Source organism: Nicotiana attenuata, unplaced genomic scaffold, assembly GCF_001879085.1.
Source record: "Nicotiana attenuata strain UT unplaced genomic scaffold, NIATTr2, whole genome shotgun sequence".
Taxonomy (NCBI): domain Eukaryota; kingdom Viridiplantae; phylum Streptophyta; class Magnoliopsida; order Solanales; family Solanaceae; genus Nicotiana; species Nicotiana attenuata.
The window spans coordinates 348,448-366,254 of NW_017670753.1; the positions used below are offsets into that span (position 1 = coordinate 348,448).

Here is a 17,807-nt window from a genome sequence, read left to right on the forward strand (position 1 = left end):
ACCAAAAAGAAATAAATAAGTACTATATATTGTATTCATAAATTAGTCACTTTGTTCAATAAAAACTTATAAAATAAACTCTTTACTATTTAAATGTATAGCTCCATTTGTTTCCTCTTTAGTTTCTCAAGAACTGTTTCAACACAAGGAAAGAAACAACACTAATCTTCTCCGCCACCAGCTATCACCGGCCACCGCCATCAACCACCGCTTACCACCGTCATGAAACAACAAGAAAATGCAAAAATGACTAAAGCTTTTGTTTCATGCTAGTGACCATCTTCACCACCACCATTAGTAGCTAGCTAGCGCCACCGTGTAGGGCGGAGCAAGGAGGAGGAGCTCATTATCTCCGGTAAGGAAGCTCAGAAAATAACTTTAATAAGTAGCATTTTCATTAGTAAATGTTTCATTAAAGATACTACACAAGAACTTTAAGTTTCACATGCATGGTAAAATTTTCAACTAGAGTTAGTGTGAGTTTGAAGCAAAACTCCATCAGCAAACAACAACCTCTTTAATCTTTCACATGCATGTTGTCTCCTAGAGTAAACTTTCAAACACCATTCTACTAGAATCCCATTTCTTGTTTTTCACTGTTTTCTCCATTTCCAAAAAAGCTCAATAATGGAGAAGAAAAACCACCATTTTCTCACCTCTTCTTCTTCAGCAACTTTCACTTCATGTTATTTCTTGTTTTTCTTCTTCTTTTGGGTAAGTTTGAGTCCAAAAACAGTAGTTTTAGTTAGCTCTGTTTCATCTGATGGACAAGCACTGCTTTCTCTTCTTAAAGCAGCTGACCCTTATACAAAATCATCATCTTCTGTGCTTTCTTCTTGGAATCCTTCAAGTTCAACTCCATGTTCTTGGCAAGGGATTACTTGTTCTCCTCAAGAAAGAGTTATTTCACTTTCTATCCCAAATACATTCCTCAATCTCTCTTATTTACCCTCTGAACTCTCTTCCCTTTCATCTCTGCAGCTTCTTAATCTTTCTTCTACTAATATCTCTGGCACTATTCCTCCCTCTTTTGGTTCTTTATCTCATCTTAGGCTTTTAGACCTTTCTTCTAATTCTATTTATGGGTCTATTCCCTCAGAACTTGGTGGGCTTACTTCACTTCAGTTCTTGTTCTTGAATTCAAATAGATTGACTGGTAAGATCCCACCTCAGTTTGCTAATCTTTCTTCACTAGAAATCCTTTGTCTTCAAGATAATCTCCTCAATGGGTCAATTCCATCACAGTTAGGGTCCTTGTTGTCACTCCAGCAGTTTAGGATTGGGGGAAATCCATATTTGACTGGTGAAATTCCTGCACAATTAGGCCTGCTCACCAATCTTACAATGTTTGGTGCCGCAGCCACCGGTCTTTCTGGTGTTATTCCACCCACATTTGGGAATTTGATCAATCTTCAAACACTGGCAATTTATGATACTGAGGTATTCGGTTCGATACCGCCTGAACTTGGGATGATTTCAGAACTTAGGTACTTGTATCTGCATATGAATAAGCTCACTGGTTCAATCCCTCCTCAGTTGGGTAAGTTACAAAAGCTTACTAGCTTGCTTTTATGGGGAAATTCATTAACTGGACCTATTCCGGCTGAGGTTTCGAATTGTTCATCCCTTGTGATTCTTGATGTTTCTGCAAATGAATTGTCCGGTGAAATTCCTGGTGACTTGGGGAAGCTATCGCTTCTTGAACAACTTCATTTGTCTGATAATGCATTTACTGGTTCCATACCGTGGCAGTTAAGTAACTGCACTAGCCTAACAGCTCTTCAGCTAGATAAGAACCAACTATCGGGGCAAATTCCGTGGCAAGTCGGTAAGTTAAAGTACTTGCAGAGTTTTTTCTTGTGGGGGAATTCGGTTTCAGGTACCATTCCGGCTGCTTTTGGAAACTGTACTGAGCTCTATGCGCTCGATCTTTCGAGGAACAAGCTCACCGGATCGATCCCTGAGGAGATATTTGATTTGAAGCAGCTGAGTAAATTGTTGCTTCTTGGAAACTCGTTAACTGGAAGATTGCCTCGAACTGTTGCGAGATGCCAGTCTCTGGTGAGGTTGAGGCTCGGCGAGAATCAGCTTTCAGGACCAATTCCTAAGGAGATCGGTCAATTGCAGAACCTCGTGTTTCTTGATTTGTACATGAACCATTTCTCTGGTGGCTTGCCATCTGAAATTGCCAACGTTACGGTTCTTGAGCTGTTGGATGTTCACAACAATTACCTAACCGGGGAAATACCAGACGAGATGGGAGAGCTTGTGAATTTAGAGCAGCTTGATCTGAGCAGGAACAGCTTCACTGGTGAGATCCCTTCAAGTTTTGGCAATCTCAGTTACTTGAACAAACTTATTCTCAGCAATAATCTGCTCACTGGTCAAATTCCAAAGTCTTTTAAGAACTTGCAGAAGTTAACTCTACTTGATTTGAGCTCGAATAGTTTTTCTGGTGAGATTCCATCTGAGCTTGGTTATGTCACAAGCTTAACAATCAGTTTGGATTTGAGCTCGAATCGTTTTACTGGTGAACTTCCTGAAACGTTGTCTGGTTTGACACAGTTGCAATCTCTTGATATTTCTCATAATTTGTTGAGTGGAAGGATCACAATTCTTAGCTTCCTGACCAGCCTTACTTCCCTGAATGTTTCGTACAACAATTTCTCGGGGCCTATTCCTGTCACACCGTTCTTTAGAACTCTTAATTCATATTCTTTTCTACAGAATCCAAAGCTCTGTCAATCAATTGATGGTTCTACTTGTTCTTCACATATAATGGGAAAGAATGGGTTGAAGTCAGCAAAAACCATAGCCTTAGTTGCGGTAATTCTGACTTCTGTAGCCATAGCAGTTGTGGCTACATGGATTATTGTGACGCGAAACCACATATATGTGTTTCAGAAGTCTCAAGGCATGTCAGCCTCCTCTGTCGGTGCAGAAGATTTTTCCTACCCATGGACTTTCATCCCCTTTCAAAAGTTCAATTTTACCATCGACAACATCTTGGATTGCTTGAAAGATGAAAACATCATTGGGAAGGGCTGTTCAGGTGTTGTTTATAAAGCAGAAATGCCTAATGGCGACGTGATTGCAGTGAAGAAGCTTTGGAAAACAAAGAAAGACGAGGAGCCAGTGGATTCTTTTGCTGCAGAAATTCAAATTCTCGGACATATTAGGCATCGGAACATAGTGAAGTTATTGGGATATTGTTCAAATAGGAGCGTTAAGCTTCTACTCTACAACTACATTTCAAATGGCAATCTTCACCAACTCTTGCAAAGTAACAGAAACTTGGACTGGGAAATTAGGTATAAAATTGCAGTTGGATCAGCTCAAGGCCTTGCTTATCTACACCATGACTGTGTTCCAGCCATTCTTCACAGAGATGTCAAGTGTAATAATATACTGCTCGACTCCAAGTTCGATGCTTATATAGCAGATTTTGGACTCGCAAAGCTAATGAATTCGCCAAACTATCACCACGCTATGTCCAGCGTAGCAGGCTCTTATGGATATATTGCTCCAGGTACATAATTTTTTACCTTCTGCTTCTCATCATAAACGTTGAATATATTCACCGGTCAGTCCATAAAAAATTACTTAACAAATACGTTGCACTTTGCATGTTGTGAACTGCGAACATTATAGAGAAGGCAAAATATATCATGATATTTTCGAAATGTTTGATTTACAAGTCATAGTTCGTGGAGTGTGACACAAATGCTTGTTAATTTTGCAGAATACGGATACACGCTGAATATAACAGAAAAGAGCGATGTCTATAGTTATGGAGTGGTGCTGCTGGAAATACTTAGTGGGCGTAGTGCTGTTGATTCTCAGATAGGTGATGGACTACACATCGTCGAGTGGGTAAAGAAGAAGATGGGAAGCTTTGAACCAGCTGTTACAGTTCTTGACGCTAAGCTACAAGGTTTACCGGATCAAATGGTGCAAGAAATGCTGCAAACGCTTGGAATAGCGATGTTCTGTGTGAACTCATCGCCAGCTGAAAGACCAACAATGAAAGAAGTGGTGGCACTTCTAATGGAAGTGAAGAGTTCACCTGAGGAATTTGGGAAAACTTCTCAGCCTCTAATAAAACAGTCCTCAACTCAAAGTTGATTAATTTTTGTTTTACTTTCTGTTTTTATCTTTGACTAAGAGGAGTAGGAATTAATTTTCTTTAATTCCCAAGATATTAGGTAGCAAGTCAACCTATTGTTGGAAGGAGAGGAAAGCTCTTGTTCCTAGTATTGGATAATGTCTTGGGATTCTCTGTACAGATTTCAGAAACATTGGTCTAGTTCATTTGCTTCTTCATTTCTTATCTATCCATTTTTATGCTGAGATTTTACTTTTTAGCTTAAACTGATTAAAGTTGCATCATATGAGATTATAATACACCATAGCTGAGAGGAATATTCAAAAGTGAAAAAGAAAACAAAAAGCAGAATACTCTGAAAACCAAGGATCACCACAATGCTCATGTAATGACTGTTGAAGCCTATTACTGCTAATGTCCTCTGTATCTTCAAGAACAGCAGTAAGCAGTTAACATAAAAATTAGGAACAAAAGATGGATAGAGTAATGCATGCATTAGATGCATGTTACGAGCTCGAATTCTGCCAGACAAAAGTTTGGTATTAAATAGTGAACGATAAAGGGGGACCAATTTTCGTACTATGCACCATAGATTTCTCGGTTATCAAATGTGATGTTTTATACGTCAATACCACACAAGAGGGGGGTGATTTTTGTGGTACCAATTTTCGCTTAACTTGATTATAGAAGGACCTGGTTCTTCTATGTGTTCCAACTACTACTGTCGCGGAATAATAACTACAGAAAATAAAGAACACAGAGATCTTACGTGAAAAACACCTGGCTCAAAAGGTGAAAAAACCACGACCTACCTTCCAGTAGGATTTTCCCAAACTCTCTACTAAAATCACTGAGCCAAAAACTGCATTTACAAAAACTCTTTTGTAAACCTAGGATTAACTCTAATCCCGTTGAGGCACACAACCTCAACTGTTGCGACAACTTCAAGTTAACTCTAACTTGAAAACTCTAAGTACCTAATACAATTGTTTCTAAATAAGCTGAAAGGTACAAAGTAAAATCATCTACTACAATTGAACTAGAATAAAAGATAGACACTTGGAACTGGTTCTTTTATCTGGTTCAAGTAGCTTCAGGATTGCACGCTTGAATCACACATAAATTGCTTGCAAAATTTCCTCGCTATTTTGCTCTCAATTCACGTTTAACTTCTGCTTGTGTGTGTTACCTGTAAAAGAGAACAACACTAATATTTAAGGAGTTAGCAATTAGAGATTGACTAGGATACAGACGCTACTCTTCCATGGTGGAAGAGTTCTAGTTGATCTCATACTCTAAATCTATTCTTTTCCTAAACCGTGTTCTCTTTGTATAAGGAGTCTTTCTCCTTATCCAATATGCAACCTTTTCGATCATGATCAGGAGATAATATTTCTGATATGTTAGGTTTATCTCCTTCACGTGCATCTCACATGTTTGAGTTGATCATAACTGTGCTTCACAAAATGGACCTGGTCCATGTCTGAGTTCCTTTGTCAGTCTTCAAAACTTCACCTTTACTTGGGTCAAAAAATTCCCCCTTTTTGATGATGACAAACTCTATGCTTCTCACTCACTTATGCCTTGTCAGAACTCAGCTTATTTATCAATACAAAATTAGAAAAATTTACTTATCATCAAGGACCAGGTTCATTAGGTTATAAACATCACTTATTTAGAATATACAAAGCACAATATCTCTTCCCTCTTTTGGCATCATCGAAAAGTTGCATAAACAAAGTATGAGTCCCAGAATTTTAACAATTACTTATGGCCACTGGGGCAACTGCAAGTGCAATCATGGATTAATCATCAGTAATCAAGCAAACATTTCAAACTATCAAGGAAATATTAACAATCAACAAGAGCAAAAATAGTAGATATCATTGATAGAAGATATGTTGCTACCACAATCCACAAAAAGAAAGCAAAAATTTTCAAAACATGAGCAAAAGAAAGAGAAATCCCTAATCTGGGTCACTGGTGGTACTAGACAGGTTCAGGAGATAAAGGCTAGAAGTCCTAAGCTTGGGGGAGCTAGAAGGTTGGTTTTGGGCTTGGAGAAGGTTCAGCATATTTTGAAGAATGCCATCATTCTTCTCCTTTTCCTTGGTGAGCTCAGTTCTGAGAGCATCCCTCTCATATTCAACCTTTGCTAAGCGAGCCTTCAGCCTAGCTATCTCAGCATCCTTGGCCCCACTTTCCTGAACTAGAGGCCTGACTTTACTATTGATAGGTGTCTTCTTGGATGAACCAGGTTCATTGGGAATGGCAGTGACTAGATAGTCACAAGCAATCAAAGTATTTATGCCAAAATGATCCTTGCTTGTGGCCATTTCCCACTTCTTCAGAGGCACCTTGCACCGATCCAGAACAGTAGTCAGAATAAATCCAGAAGGGGTGGCATGGGCCTTGGAGCCATTGATAACCCTGTCTAGTAGCTTGATGATGAATGCAGGCCAGTTGATTTGTCTTCCACTTTCAAGACACTCCATCAGAACTAAGTCCATATAGTTAGCAATGTGCCTTCTCTCCTGCCTGGGCAGTAGGCACTTGTTGATAAATTCAAACAGGACTTTGTGTTGTGGCTTCATTTCACTCTTGTGCATAAACTTGGCCTCATTCACTTCTTCAACATCACAGAATCTTCTAGTGATTTCAAGGGTAGAAGGAAGGGAATCCAGACTGGCCATCTTTGCCTAGTATAGTCATCATATCCCTCAGCAGGAATGTCAAGAATCTCACCCAGCTTCTCTGCATCGAAGGTCACCGGAACTCCTTTCACTTGGCTGGTAACTCTGCCATCCTTGACTTCTGCATTGGCCATGAATTCAATGATTTCATTTCTAGCTAGCCTTCCATCCATCTGAAGGACCATGTCCTTCCAGCCCTGAGCAGCTAGTGCATCAATCAATCGAACCATTCCTGNAGTTAACTGCACTTCTTTTCTTTTCACTTCAAATGATCAGACTAAGCTTTCCCTTCGTCTCTTTTCCTTAGCTAACAGTGAAGCGAATCTCTAAAAATGGGGTGAATTCTTATAAGATCTTCCTCTCTTCTCTTTTATTCTATTAGTTAGCTTGGATTGAGAAAGCACTTAGCCTGATGTGCGTGAAGCAGGTCAGCGGTAGCCTAAGAGTAAGTCAAAATTACGAGAAACTAGTTTCGCCATGGGCTTCGCATTATACATCAGGAAGATAGAGACTAGGGGTGTCAAATGAGTGGGTTGGGCTAATTTTGGGCGAGTCAAAATGGGCCAAGTCAATAAATGGGCGGGTCAAAACCAACTTAGGTGGTAAAATATCATGGTATAGCCAGTTTTCACACTGGTCAATGAAAAATAGCCAGCGTTTATCAAGTCAATGAAAAATAGTCACTATTTTGCTGAAACAGGGACCGGTCCAGTATAATATACAGGAGTTCTGGTGCATTTGTGTACGAACTCCAGCATATTATGCTGGACCGGTATACTTTGCTAACTCCTGTAAAATTTGCGGGAGACTGGAGCACTAGTGCTCCAAACTCCAGTATATTATACTGGACAATTATACTTGCTGGAACTCCCGTAAAATTTGCGGGAGTTCAAGCATACTTATGCTGGAACTCCCGTAAAATTTGCGGGCGTATTTTTCCGGATTTTGAACACTGTTTTCGCTCAGATTTAAAGTGGCTAAATTTCGATGACTTTTGAAACTTGGCTATTTTTCAAGGACCAATGGTAAATCTGGCTATTTTTGAATTTCTCCCAACTTAGGTTGAGATGAGTTAGATCAAGTTGGGTTAAATTTTGGGTCGTAGCCCAATCCACACAACTCTTACCATACTTCAATTAATGTGTATTGTTCTCTTATGAATTATTTAATTATCAAATAAACTTTTTTTCTTTTGTTATTGTCATATATAACGTATCAAACAAAAAAAATTATTTTAAAAGTATTTTAGCAAAGTTATCCGTAGATCAATTTGGACTAAAAATTAGTCCAACCTTAGATTTGGTGAAATAGGTTGGGTCAAGATATGTTGAGTTCAACAAATGGGCGGGTTGGGCGATCAAACGGGTTTGCGCTCAAATTGCCACCCTCTAATAGAGGCCATAGGCTTCGCATTATACATCCGGAAGTTTCTCCATCACCGCTAGAATACAAGCTCGAGGAGTAACAGAACACAAAAGTTGCTGTACATGCTAGCAACTAGTAACTGAAACACAACTAGAGATTAGACTCAGAAGATGTAAAAATTGCAGAAATACTATAAAAATGGGAAGTTTCGGTATCAATAAAGAGATAGGTAATGCAACCAAGAATGGCCAAAAAGAAATGATTAGCACATTCAAACTTGAATGTACCAAACTATGTCAAGGACTTAAAATTAGAACAAGCAGTGGGCACCTATGTATACAAATAGGTGGTACAAAATTATTACTAATATTATTTGGGAAATAGACTTCAATATGTTGATAACAACTTTGAGATATTCTGAATAGAAACGAACATCCAAACTCACCGTTCATACAAATTCACTTGCTCAATTAGGCAAAGAAAGGAAGAGGTTCATATCTAGGTCAATGAATAACATGTTTTAGGACTTTACTTAAAAGCATAACTGGCAAGCTGAATGCAGTTATTAAGATTTAGCGAGACAGAAGACAAGTGCCTTGGCAGGACTTCACAGGTTAAAATTTGAGTAGGTACAAGTAGCTTGTAGAGGTGAAATAGTTGAGCTCCTATGGTTATGCTGAAGGTTCTTCCCATATTTTATGACGCCAAGATTAACCCTGAAAAAAAAGAGATTATCATTTATCAGCTCATCCCTATCACAATGCACAAATGTGGAAAATCTTTGCTGCCTTTGATTCTCCAAGAACAAACACATCTGACAAGGCTTTTGCAGTTCTTACTAGTAATAATATAATTTATGTCAGGTAGTTTTGCTATTTTTTCCGTTATAGTTTTGCTAGTTTTTAATGCCAAGATACCTACCAAGAATCAGTAAATCAGACACCAATAAGGATTCTAGTTAAAACAGCTACAGTTATACATTTAAAATGAATATATCAGTCCCAAGGAAGCTCAGTTCAACAGAGCCAACCACAGATCGCCAGAGGCCAAAAGTAGGAGAATATGGTGAATTCTGCTCCTAGTAATTCATATAATCATTTTGAGCCAAGATAGAGAGGAAGAATATACCATTCTTCATTAGAAAGCAAGCATACCTGTTCAGATTGCTTGAGCACTCATGTATTTAATTTTTGATTTTGATAATCCTGTATTGCGTACATTTAATATGAGTACCCAGTAAGTGCATGGTAAATGAATGGTCAGGTTCTGTCTATTGCATTGTCTGCTAGTTGGCATTTTTTGAATGAAGTGCCAGGGAGTTGTTCTATATGCAACTAATGATTTCTTGACGCATCTGGTGAAATGAAATTGAAGCCGTAGCCTTGTAAGACAGTTTCAGACAAAAAGGACATGTCTTTTCCATCCGACAATGATCTTTCCAACTTATTACCAACTTCAACCAATACAGCAAGATTGGGTCATCTACCCATTACCACATACAGTAAACATCTTCTAACTGGGGCTTTCGCAAACACTAACGAAGGCAAGAGGAGGTTTATGGAAGTGCATTAGCAGACTATGGGAAGAATTTTTAGATTATACTGAATTGGAAGTTAGAAATGGACAAAGAGTCAAGTTTCGGACAGACTTATGGATAGGGGATGAGTGTCTGAAATCTAGATTCCCTAATTTGTTCTATTTTTCTGTTAACAGGGATGTTACCATCTCTGATTTCTACTCAGATACAGGTTGGCAGCTGGTTCTCAGAAGGAATTTGGATGATTAGGAAGTTGAGGATGTTTGCCAATTGCTGCAGCTAGTAGGACAGGTTGCAATTGATCATAACAAGGTGGATTTTTTGATTTGGACTGTCAGCAAGAATAGGACTTTCTCAGTGAAAAGTTGTTACAAGAGGTTGATAGAACAGTCAAATCACAGAGATAATAACTGGCCTTGGAAGATTATTTGGAAAACCAAAGCTCCAGCTAAGGTAGCTTGCTTTGGGTCGATAGCAGCCTGCGGAGCTTGTTTGACTCAGGATACTTTGCAGAAAAGAGGCTTCAGCCAGTGCAATAGGTGTTATCTATGTGAACAAGAGCAAGAATTAGTGACCCAACTCCTTCATTGCGACAAGGGGGGGTTGCTAAGATGGTAAGCACCCCCCACCTACAACTACAGGGTCGTGGGTTCGAGTCGCCAAAGGAGCAATAGCTCCAACAAAAGGATCAAAGGGGAATCAAATGGGGAGGGGAATTAAAAAAAAATCTCCTTCATAGCAGAGTATCTGGGCAATGCTTGGATCTATTATTTAGCATCTGTGGTGTTTCTTGGGTGATGCCTCAACCCGTGAGGGGCTTATCAGAAGCTTGGCAATCTCAAAGAGTACCTAGAAGGCTAAAACACAGGTGGAGAACCGTTCCATTGTTCATTTTAGGGACCTTATGGCTGGAACGAAACAGCGCTTGCTTTGAAGGGCATAGAAATCACATTATTAGAATTAAGAATATGTCTTCATAATCTGTAACTTTTGGTGCAAATGTAGTCAGTTAGGAAATCTGAATCATTATATGGAATTTCTGGAGGTGTTAGAAGGGGGAGAACAGTTTGCTGATGTTGTACTTTGGGATGTTTTTCTGTATCTTTTTATACCATCTTGGTACCTTATATATTGATTAGTATGAACTTCCCTGATATTTTTGTGAAATGGATATGACATGTGTAAATACTGTATCATATTCCATCCTAATTAATGGGAAGCCTACACCACCTTTTCCTGCTAAAAAAGGTCTCAGACAGGGGACCCTTTATCCCCTTTATGTTTGTTCTGGCAATGGATTATCTGTGTAGACTGCTAAAGACCCTGAAGAGTAATCCTGATTTCAACTACCATTCAAGATGTGAAAAATTAAGGGTGGTGCAGTTGGGTTTTGCTGATGATCTTTTACTCTTTTGCAGAGGAGATGTGGTATCAATCAAACTGCTCTATGATTGTTTTAAGAGTTCCTCTGCTGTCTCAGGATTGGTGGCCAATAAAAGTAAATGTTCCATTTATTTTGGAGGAGTACATCAATCAGTACAACATGAAGTGTTGGACTGGTTGGGTTTCACAAAAGGAAGTCTTCCTATAAAGTACCTAGGGGTTCCCCTTAGTACAAATAGGATATCTATTATGCAATGCCAGCCTTTGATAGATAAGATGTTGGGAAGAATAAACTCTTGGACATCAAAATTTCTTTCAATATGCTGGGAGAATGGAGCTGATCAAGAGTGTGCTATCCGCCATACAAACGTACTGGTCGCAGATTTTCATTCTTCCAAAGAAGGTGCTCAAACTTATAGAATCTATTTGCAGGAACTTCTTGTTGACCGGGGGGGGGGGGGGGGGGGCAGACCTATCTAAACGAGCATTGATAGCTTGGAAAAGGATCTGCTGGCCAAAAAGTGCAGGAGGATGGAATGTGATGAATATTGGATTGTGGAACCAAGCTGCTATTTGCAAATTGCTATGGCATTTGTGTCACAAAAAAGATAAGCTATGGGTGCACTGAGTTCACACATACTACATAAAAGGAAGGCAAGTTTGGGAAGTAGAACTGCAACAAGCTTCATGGGTGATAAGGAAGATTTTGAAGACAAAAAAGTTGCTGGAAAAGGTTGGCATAGGGAGAATTGACCTGATGAATATGCCCTCTTTTTTCATACAAAAAATGTATGTGCGATTGCGAGGAAATTATCAAAAGGTACCCTGGAGAAAGCTAATTTATAACAATGATGGGGCTCCAAGATGGATCTTTATACTGCAATTAACAATCCATGAAAGACTGAGCACTAGGGACAGACTAGCCAAATGGGGAGTGACTACTGACATACTCTGTCCTTTGTGTAGTGTGGAAAATGAGAGTACTGACCACCTCTTTTTTAGCTGTGCTTATTCTAAGAACGTCCGGGAAACAATGCTTCAACGGCAAGGAAGACAAGCAATGTGCTGGAAAAATAAAATAGCGTGGACAATATGCCAAGCCAAAGGGAACAGTCAAAGGGTGGCAATTTATAGAATGACGATGGCAGGATGTGTTTACTTTATATGGCAAGAAAGGAACAGAAGGATTTTCCAAGGACAACAAAGGCAAGAAGTTCAGATTATAAGGAAGCTCATTCAAGAAATATGCTGTAGAGGGAGGATGTAACCCAGGTTGACAAAGGCAACAGAGAACTTAAACTTCTATCCCTAAATGTACCAATGCTCAGAATCATGTAGAGATCTTGATGGATTGACGATGACATAGTCTTTGTCCAGAATTGGGGCTGTATGTCCAATACTGGACTTTTTCAAATTTTCCAGTTTTCTGGCTGCTGTAATACTTCCAGTTTTGGTATATAAAATTTTAATTACCAAAAAAAATAAAAAAATTTACCTTATCAAAAAAAAATCAGATGCTTCATTTTTAGCAGGAAAGGTTTTACCAAACTTTAAGTTCTGTCCATACTATTGTCAGTTAGGTCTATTAATGAAAAAATGTTTACACTTGCGACAAGTTGTGAGCTTTAGTTGAGAGTGGAGCAGACTCTTGTCAAACTTGACAATCAATGAAATGAAGCATGTTCAAAGAAGAAAGTTCCTCCACTTCTATATACAGATGGTAAATACAACTTCTTTTTTTGGTAAGTAGAGATGGTACATACAAATTGGTAGACATATAAGCAACACTTCATGATATGAACTAGAGCTTGTATCCTAACTCATAACAGCTTCGTAAAATTACTCTATATCAAATTCATAGTGAATAGGAATATGCAATGCAAATTAATCTACCGGAAAAAGCCTCAGAAAAGCAAATCTTACAACATAACAATCAGACTACAAAATCTTTTAATTCAAGCTAACAAGTCAGACACAATTATACAGTTAAACCTGATTCCAATCATAAGCATTTGCATTGCATGGAAGTTATTAGTATACTCGATCAAATGAAATAAATTCTTTAAAAAATAAACAGCAAATAAAACATACCATTCACTCATTCAATTGCTCAAGCTCAGCCTTCAATTGCTCAATCTTAAGCCCCATAGACCTCTGAATCACTCCTTTTTCACTCTCTGACAGCTTTTCCAACAGCCCATAATACAAGTCAAAAACTTCCTTAACAGCAGCACGTGCACATTCAGCTTCTTCGTTAAAATACACAGTCTCTTTGGATTCCATAGCTGATTCTATCTCCTCTCTTGCCTCCGCAAACTTGAGGTTAATTTTATCAACTTCTTTATCAGTGTCAACACTGTATTTCCTTACATTCTGCGAAATTATGAACTGGGTCGATGAATTTGACCTCGTTGGACCAAGAAAATGTCTGGTCTTTGTGGGGCTTAAGGATGTAATTGGGTCAGATGTAAGAGTTGTTAAGGAAAAAGACGATTTGGGTATCGTTGATTTCTCAAAAGGGTGTCTGAAAAGCGATTTACAGAGAGAGATTGATGAACGTCGATGCATTTTGATTGAGAGAGCGAGCAAGAACGCAAAGGAAATGGTTGCTGTGTTGGCAGAAAATGAAAAACCCTTCCTTTACTGTTCTTGATGGGGTGGCTAAACCGGATCTAGTGATTTTTAATGGGCTGAAAAAGAATTTGGGCTGTGACCCCTAAGTTGAAGGGGGAAGTGCACAGTTAGCCACTAATAAAATATGTATTTACTTTTAAGTTATTGTTTAAAATATTTTTAGTCTTTAGTCACTGTTTTAATAAACTTTACCCGCTCGGAGGAAAATACCCTTCTGCTCATAAAGTTCAGGACCAAGTGTCCTTAACTTATGAGCTTGTTACTGTAAGTTCAGGACTAACAGTCCTTAATTTATGAGCTTGTACGTCTAAGTTTAGGACTACTTGTCCTTAACTTTTGAATTTGTAACTCTAAGTTCAGGACTACATGTCCTTAACTTTTGAACTTGGAACTCGAAGTTCAGGACTACCTGTCCTTAATTTCTGTGCTTGTAACTCTAAGTTAAGGACCAAGTGTCCTTAATTTTTGAACTTCCAACTCTAAGTTCAGGACCAAGTGTCCTTAACTTATGAGCTTGTTACTGTAAGTTCCGGACTAGCTGTCCTTAATTTATCAGCTTGTAAGTCTAAGTTAAGGACTACCTGTCCTTAGTTTTTGAGCTTGTAACTCTAAGTTCAGGACTATATGTCCTTAATTTTTGAACTTGTAACTTTAAGTTCAGAACTACATGTCCTTATTTTTTGAACTTGGAACTAATGCTGCACTGTGGGCCGGGCCTGGCCCGGGACCGGATGGGTAGTTTGGCTAGGCACATACAAACACACCCTAGAGATAAAGTTAAATATTTACAAATGAAAGCACAGCAAGAGGGGACAAGTGTAGATACTGCGGTTAACCCTAGTACATGTTCAAATCTAGTTCAACCAGGAATTAACACTGTGACCGGTGGTATTTTATATTACGATCCTAATAAAGATCGTGAAGAATTAGCAAAGATGGTTACCGTTATGTGCTTACCCTATACTTTTCCTTCTAACCCTAATTTTGTGCATTATATTAGAAAAGCTTTTAATCCTACTTATAAAGGTTGGCCTCGTGCAACAGTTAAGAGCGATATTTATAAATATAAACATGAGTATGAATAATATTTGCGGTATTTATTTACTCATATAACTAATCGGATTTCTATTACTACTGATATTGGTAGAAGTAATAATAACTGTGATTATCTAACTGTTACAAGTCATTGGATAGATGAGGAGTGGATAATGCAAAAACACATTATTGCTTATAGAATAATTAATTCACGTCACACAGGTAAGTTTATGGTGTAACTTGTACTTTGGCACATCTTTTTTAGTTTTTTTTCTCCTTTTAATGGTGGTATTAGCACCTTGTTGTGCTCATTCCATTGGGGGGAAGAAGACTAAGAAAGATATGCCATTTTTGGTAATAAAAATTATAAGACATTCCCTTGAATATCTCTTTGCAATATTTTTTTGTCTTTAACTTGCAATTCTTTATAAGCTATAATATATATACATAACATACTATATATACTACAAGAAATTATATAAGAAAATATATATACATAACATACTATATATACTATATATATATATATATATATATATATATACATACATATATATATACTAACATATATACTAACATACTATATATACTTCAAGAAATTATATAAGGAAATATATATACATAACATACTAACACACTACAAACACTACAAGAAATTATATTTGGAAATATATATACATAACATACTATATATAGTATAGTATACTATATATACTATATACTATATATATATAGATATATATACTAACATACTATATATACTACAAAACATTACAAGATTTTTCAAAAGGAGGGCCCCACCCCCAATGACCATTGCCAACGGTCATATTGCGCAAATAGCCTATTTTTTTATTTTTTTTTTTCTTTTTCAATTTACAAAACTAACCTTCTCTAAAACTATAAATACCCCCCTCCCTCTTCTTCATTTCAATACTCAATACTCATTTCTCAATCTAAATTTCTCTCAATCTCTCAATCTCCAATTTTCAAGGCTTCAAGTCTCAATCTCAAATTTCAAGTTAAATCATGCCTCGTTCGGAAAGAGTGCGCTTATTTGTTTCGCAACACTTTGAAGTGCTTGAAGAAAATGAAGAAGGCCAAATATTAAAGTGCAAGAACTGTGGAAGAGTCTTAAATTTTCGTTCAGGGTGTACCACAGGCATTTTAAGGAGGCATATAAAGTATTGTCTTGAGCGTATTTATCCGAAAATTCGTCTTTAAGATTTTTCGACAATTTGTGTTATTTTAAAATTATTAGACGTATTTATGCTTAATGTTTTACTTTGTTATTAATTTTTTATGCATGATAATTTTGTTTTACTATTGTTTTGTTATTTTACTTTTTCTTCAAGCACTTTAATAATTAGGTTTCTATATTATATATACTAGATATATTTATATAGCCATGTATAAGAGCAATTTATATTAGTATATACATATATGGTTTACAAGAAATTGCCTTAAACAAAAAAAATTAAAAAAAAATAGCCCGAAAATAAAAAAGCCCGTTAGGCCCGTATGGGCCCGTGAGCCCGGCCCATTTAGCCCATGACCATGTGGGCTTAGGCCCGTCATGGGCTCGTTCCACCCGTTGAGCCCATGAAGCCCGGGACCGTGAAGCCCGGGACCGCTAAGCCCAGACCCGTTTAGCCCGGCCCATTTAGCCCCTTTAGGCCCGGGCCCGGCCCAGAATACAGCCTTTCTTGGAACTCTAAGTTCAGGACCAACTGTGAATTGAGTATAAATATTGTTTATACTCAGAAATAAACAATGTTTGATGCATTGTTAAAAAGCAAGTTTTACACCAAATGGTAAGTATCAGATGTTAATTTTGCAATAAAATTAAGTTTCAAAGAAACATGATATGCATTGCTCGTTTTTGTTTATGTGTGTGTGTGTTTGTTTGTCTGGTGTAGCAAGTCTGTGATCCAAAACAAAAATGCAAGTTGTAAAACCAAGAAACCAGAGCCAATGTATTCGATGCAGATAGAAAAGTAAGGGTTTGGGAAGAAAAGCAATGGAAGAAAGGGTAAAAATATCTTTTCATATTAATTTTAATAGAGTAGTGACTATTTTTGCTCAACATTAAAATTGCTGGATAAAAAATAAATACCACCTTAAATAGTGGCTACCCCACGCCATTTTGACAAAACTAAACAAGAAAGGCCCATGTAGGCACTTGCAATTTTGTAAATGTATAAGTGTTAGTCGCTCCCAAAAATAATAATAGCCGATAAATATGTGTGTGTATGTGTATATATATATATATAATTTTTGACCAGCGAATGCAATTAGTTTCAGCTGACCGGCTAATTTTAAGTTTTGCCATGCATTTTTGGAAATAATGTGGTAATCTTAGTAGGGTTCGGACAATATCTGGATACACATTTGGCCACTTGATTAAAACTATTTACATATGTTAGCCAATATATATTAATACAATAATTATACATCTACCAACTATTTATATGGGTGGGCGGCTATACAATGTAAAAATCCAAATAATGTACTTGAAGAAACATGAAAAGTTGAAAATCAGTAAAGTACCCCTTAAACAAGCCTTCTAATTATGTACTATTTGCAAATATGGTCAAATGGGTAATTTGAATGTCCCCGAAGGGACAATCCAAATGGATAACCGAGTGGATTTGATTGAATTTGTAACTATAGTTCAAATTATCAGATTGTTTTTGCTATGGAGAATTACATATATACCCTCTCGCATAAGACAGCATGCAGCATTTGACACACGTGTTCGAGATCAAAAGTAAAATTGGATCAGGTAGAAGTGATTAGCCACATACATTTTCACTTGCATAATGATGATCTTTCCAGCAGGTAAGTTAATTTATTTAAACATTTAGCAGAAGTTGACAAATAGGACTTCTTCATATTCTTTGTTAGTAGTATTTATTTTGAGAAACTGGATATGTTTAACTGAACCCACAACTAAGCCACCAAAACCACTTCACTTTATTAACTATTGTAACAAACTATTGCTTCAAATCTTGGACCAAACTACAAATTATGCAACTAATCTCTAAACTCAACAACC

The 17,807-nt window shown here is 37.4% G+C and overlaps 1 protein-coding gene and 1 long non-coding RNA gene across 2 annotated transcripts; one reads left to right on the top strand and one right to left on the bottom strand.

Moving 5' to 3' along the window:
- Positions 1-106: 106 nt before the first annotated feature.
- LOC109243009 (probable LRR receptor-like serine/threonine-protein kinase At1g34110) lies at positions 107-4,328 on the top strand. Its single transcript, XM_019409901.1, has 2 exons — positions 107-3,529; positions 3,743-4,328. Exons 1-2 carry the CDS (start codon positions 628-630, stop codon positions 4,123-4,125), a joined length of 3,285 nt encoding a protein of 1,094 aa, XP_019265446.1. The 5' UTR covers positions 107-627; the 3' UTR covers positions 4,126-4,328.
- Positions 4,329-8,486: 4,158 nt separating this feature from the next.
- On the bottom strand, positions 8,487-13,744 carry LOC109243010. The gene is made up of 2 exons (XR_002070472.1): positions 13,175-13,744; positions 8,487-8,879 (listed from the first exon to the last, which is right to left on the bottom strand). It is a non-coding gene; the product is annotated as an uncharacterized LOC109243010 (long non-coding RNA).
- Between the last annotated feature and the right edge of the window lie 4,063 nt (positions 13,745-17,807).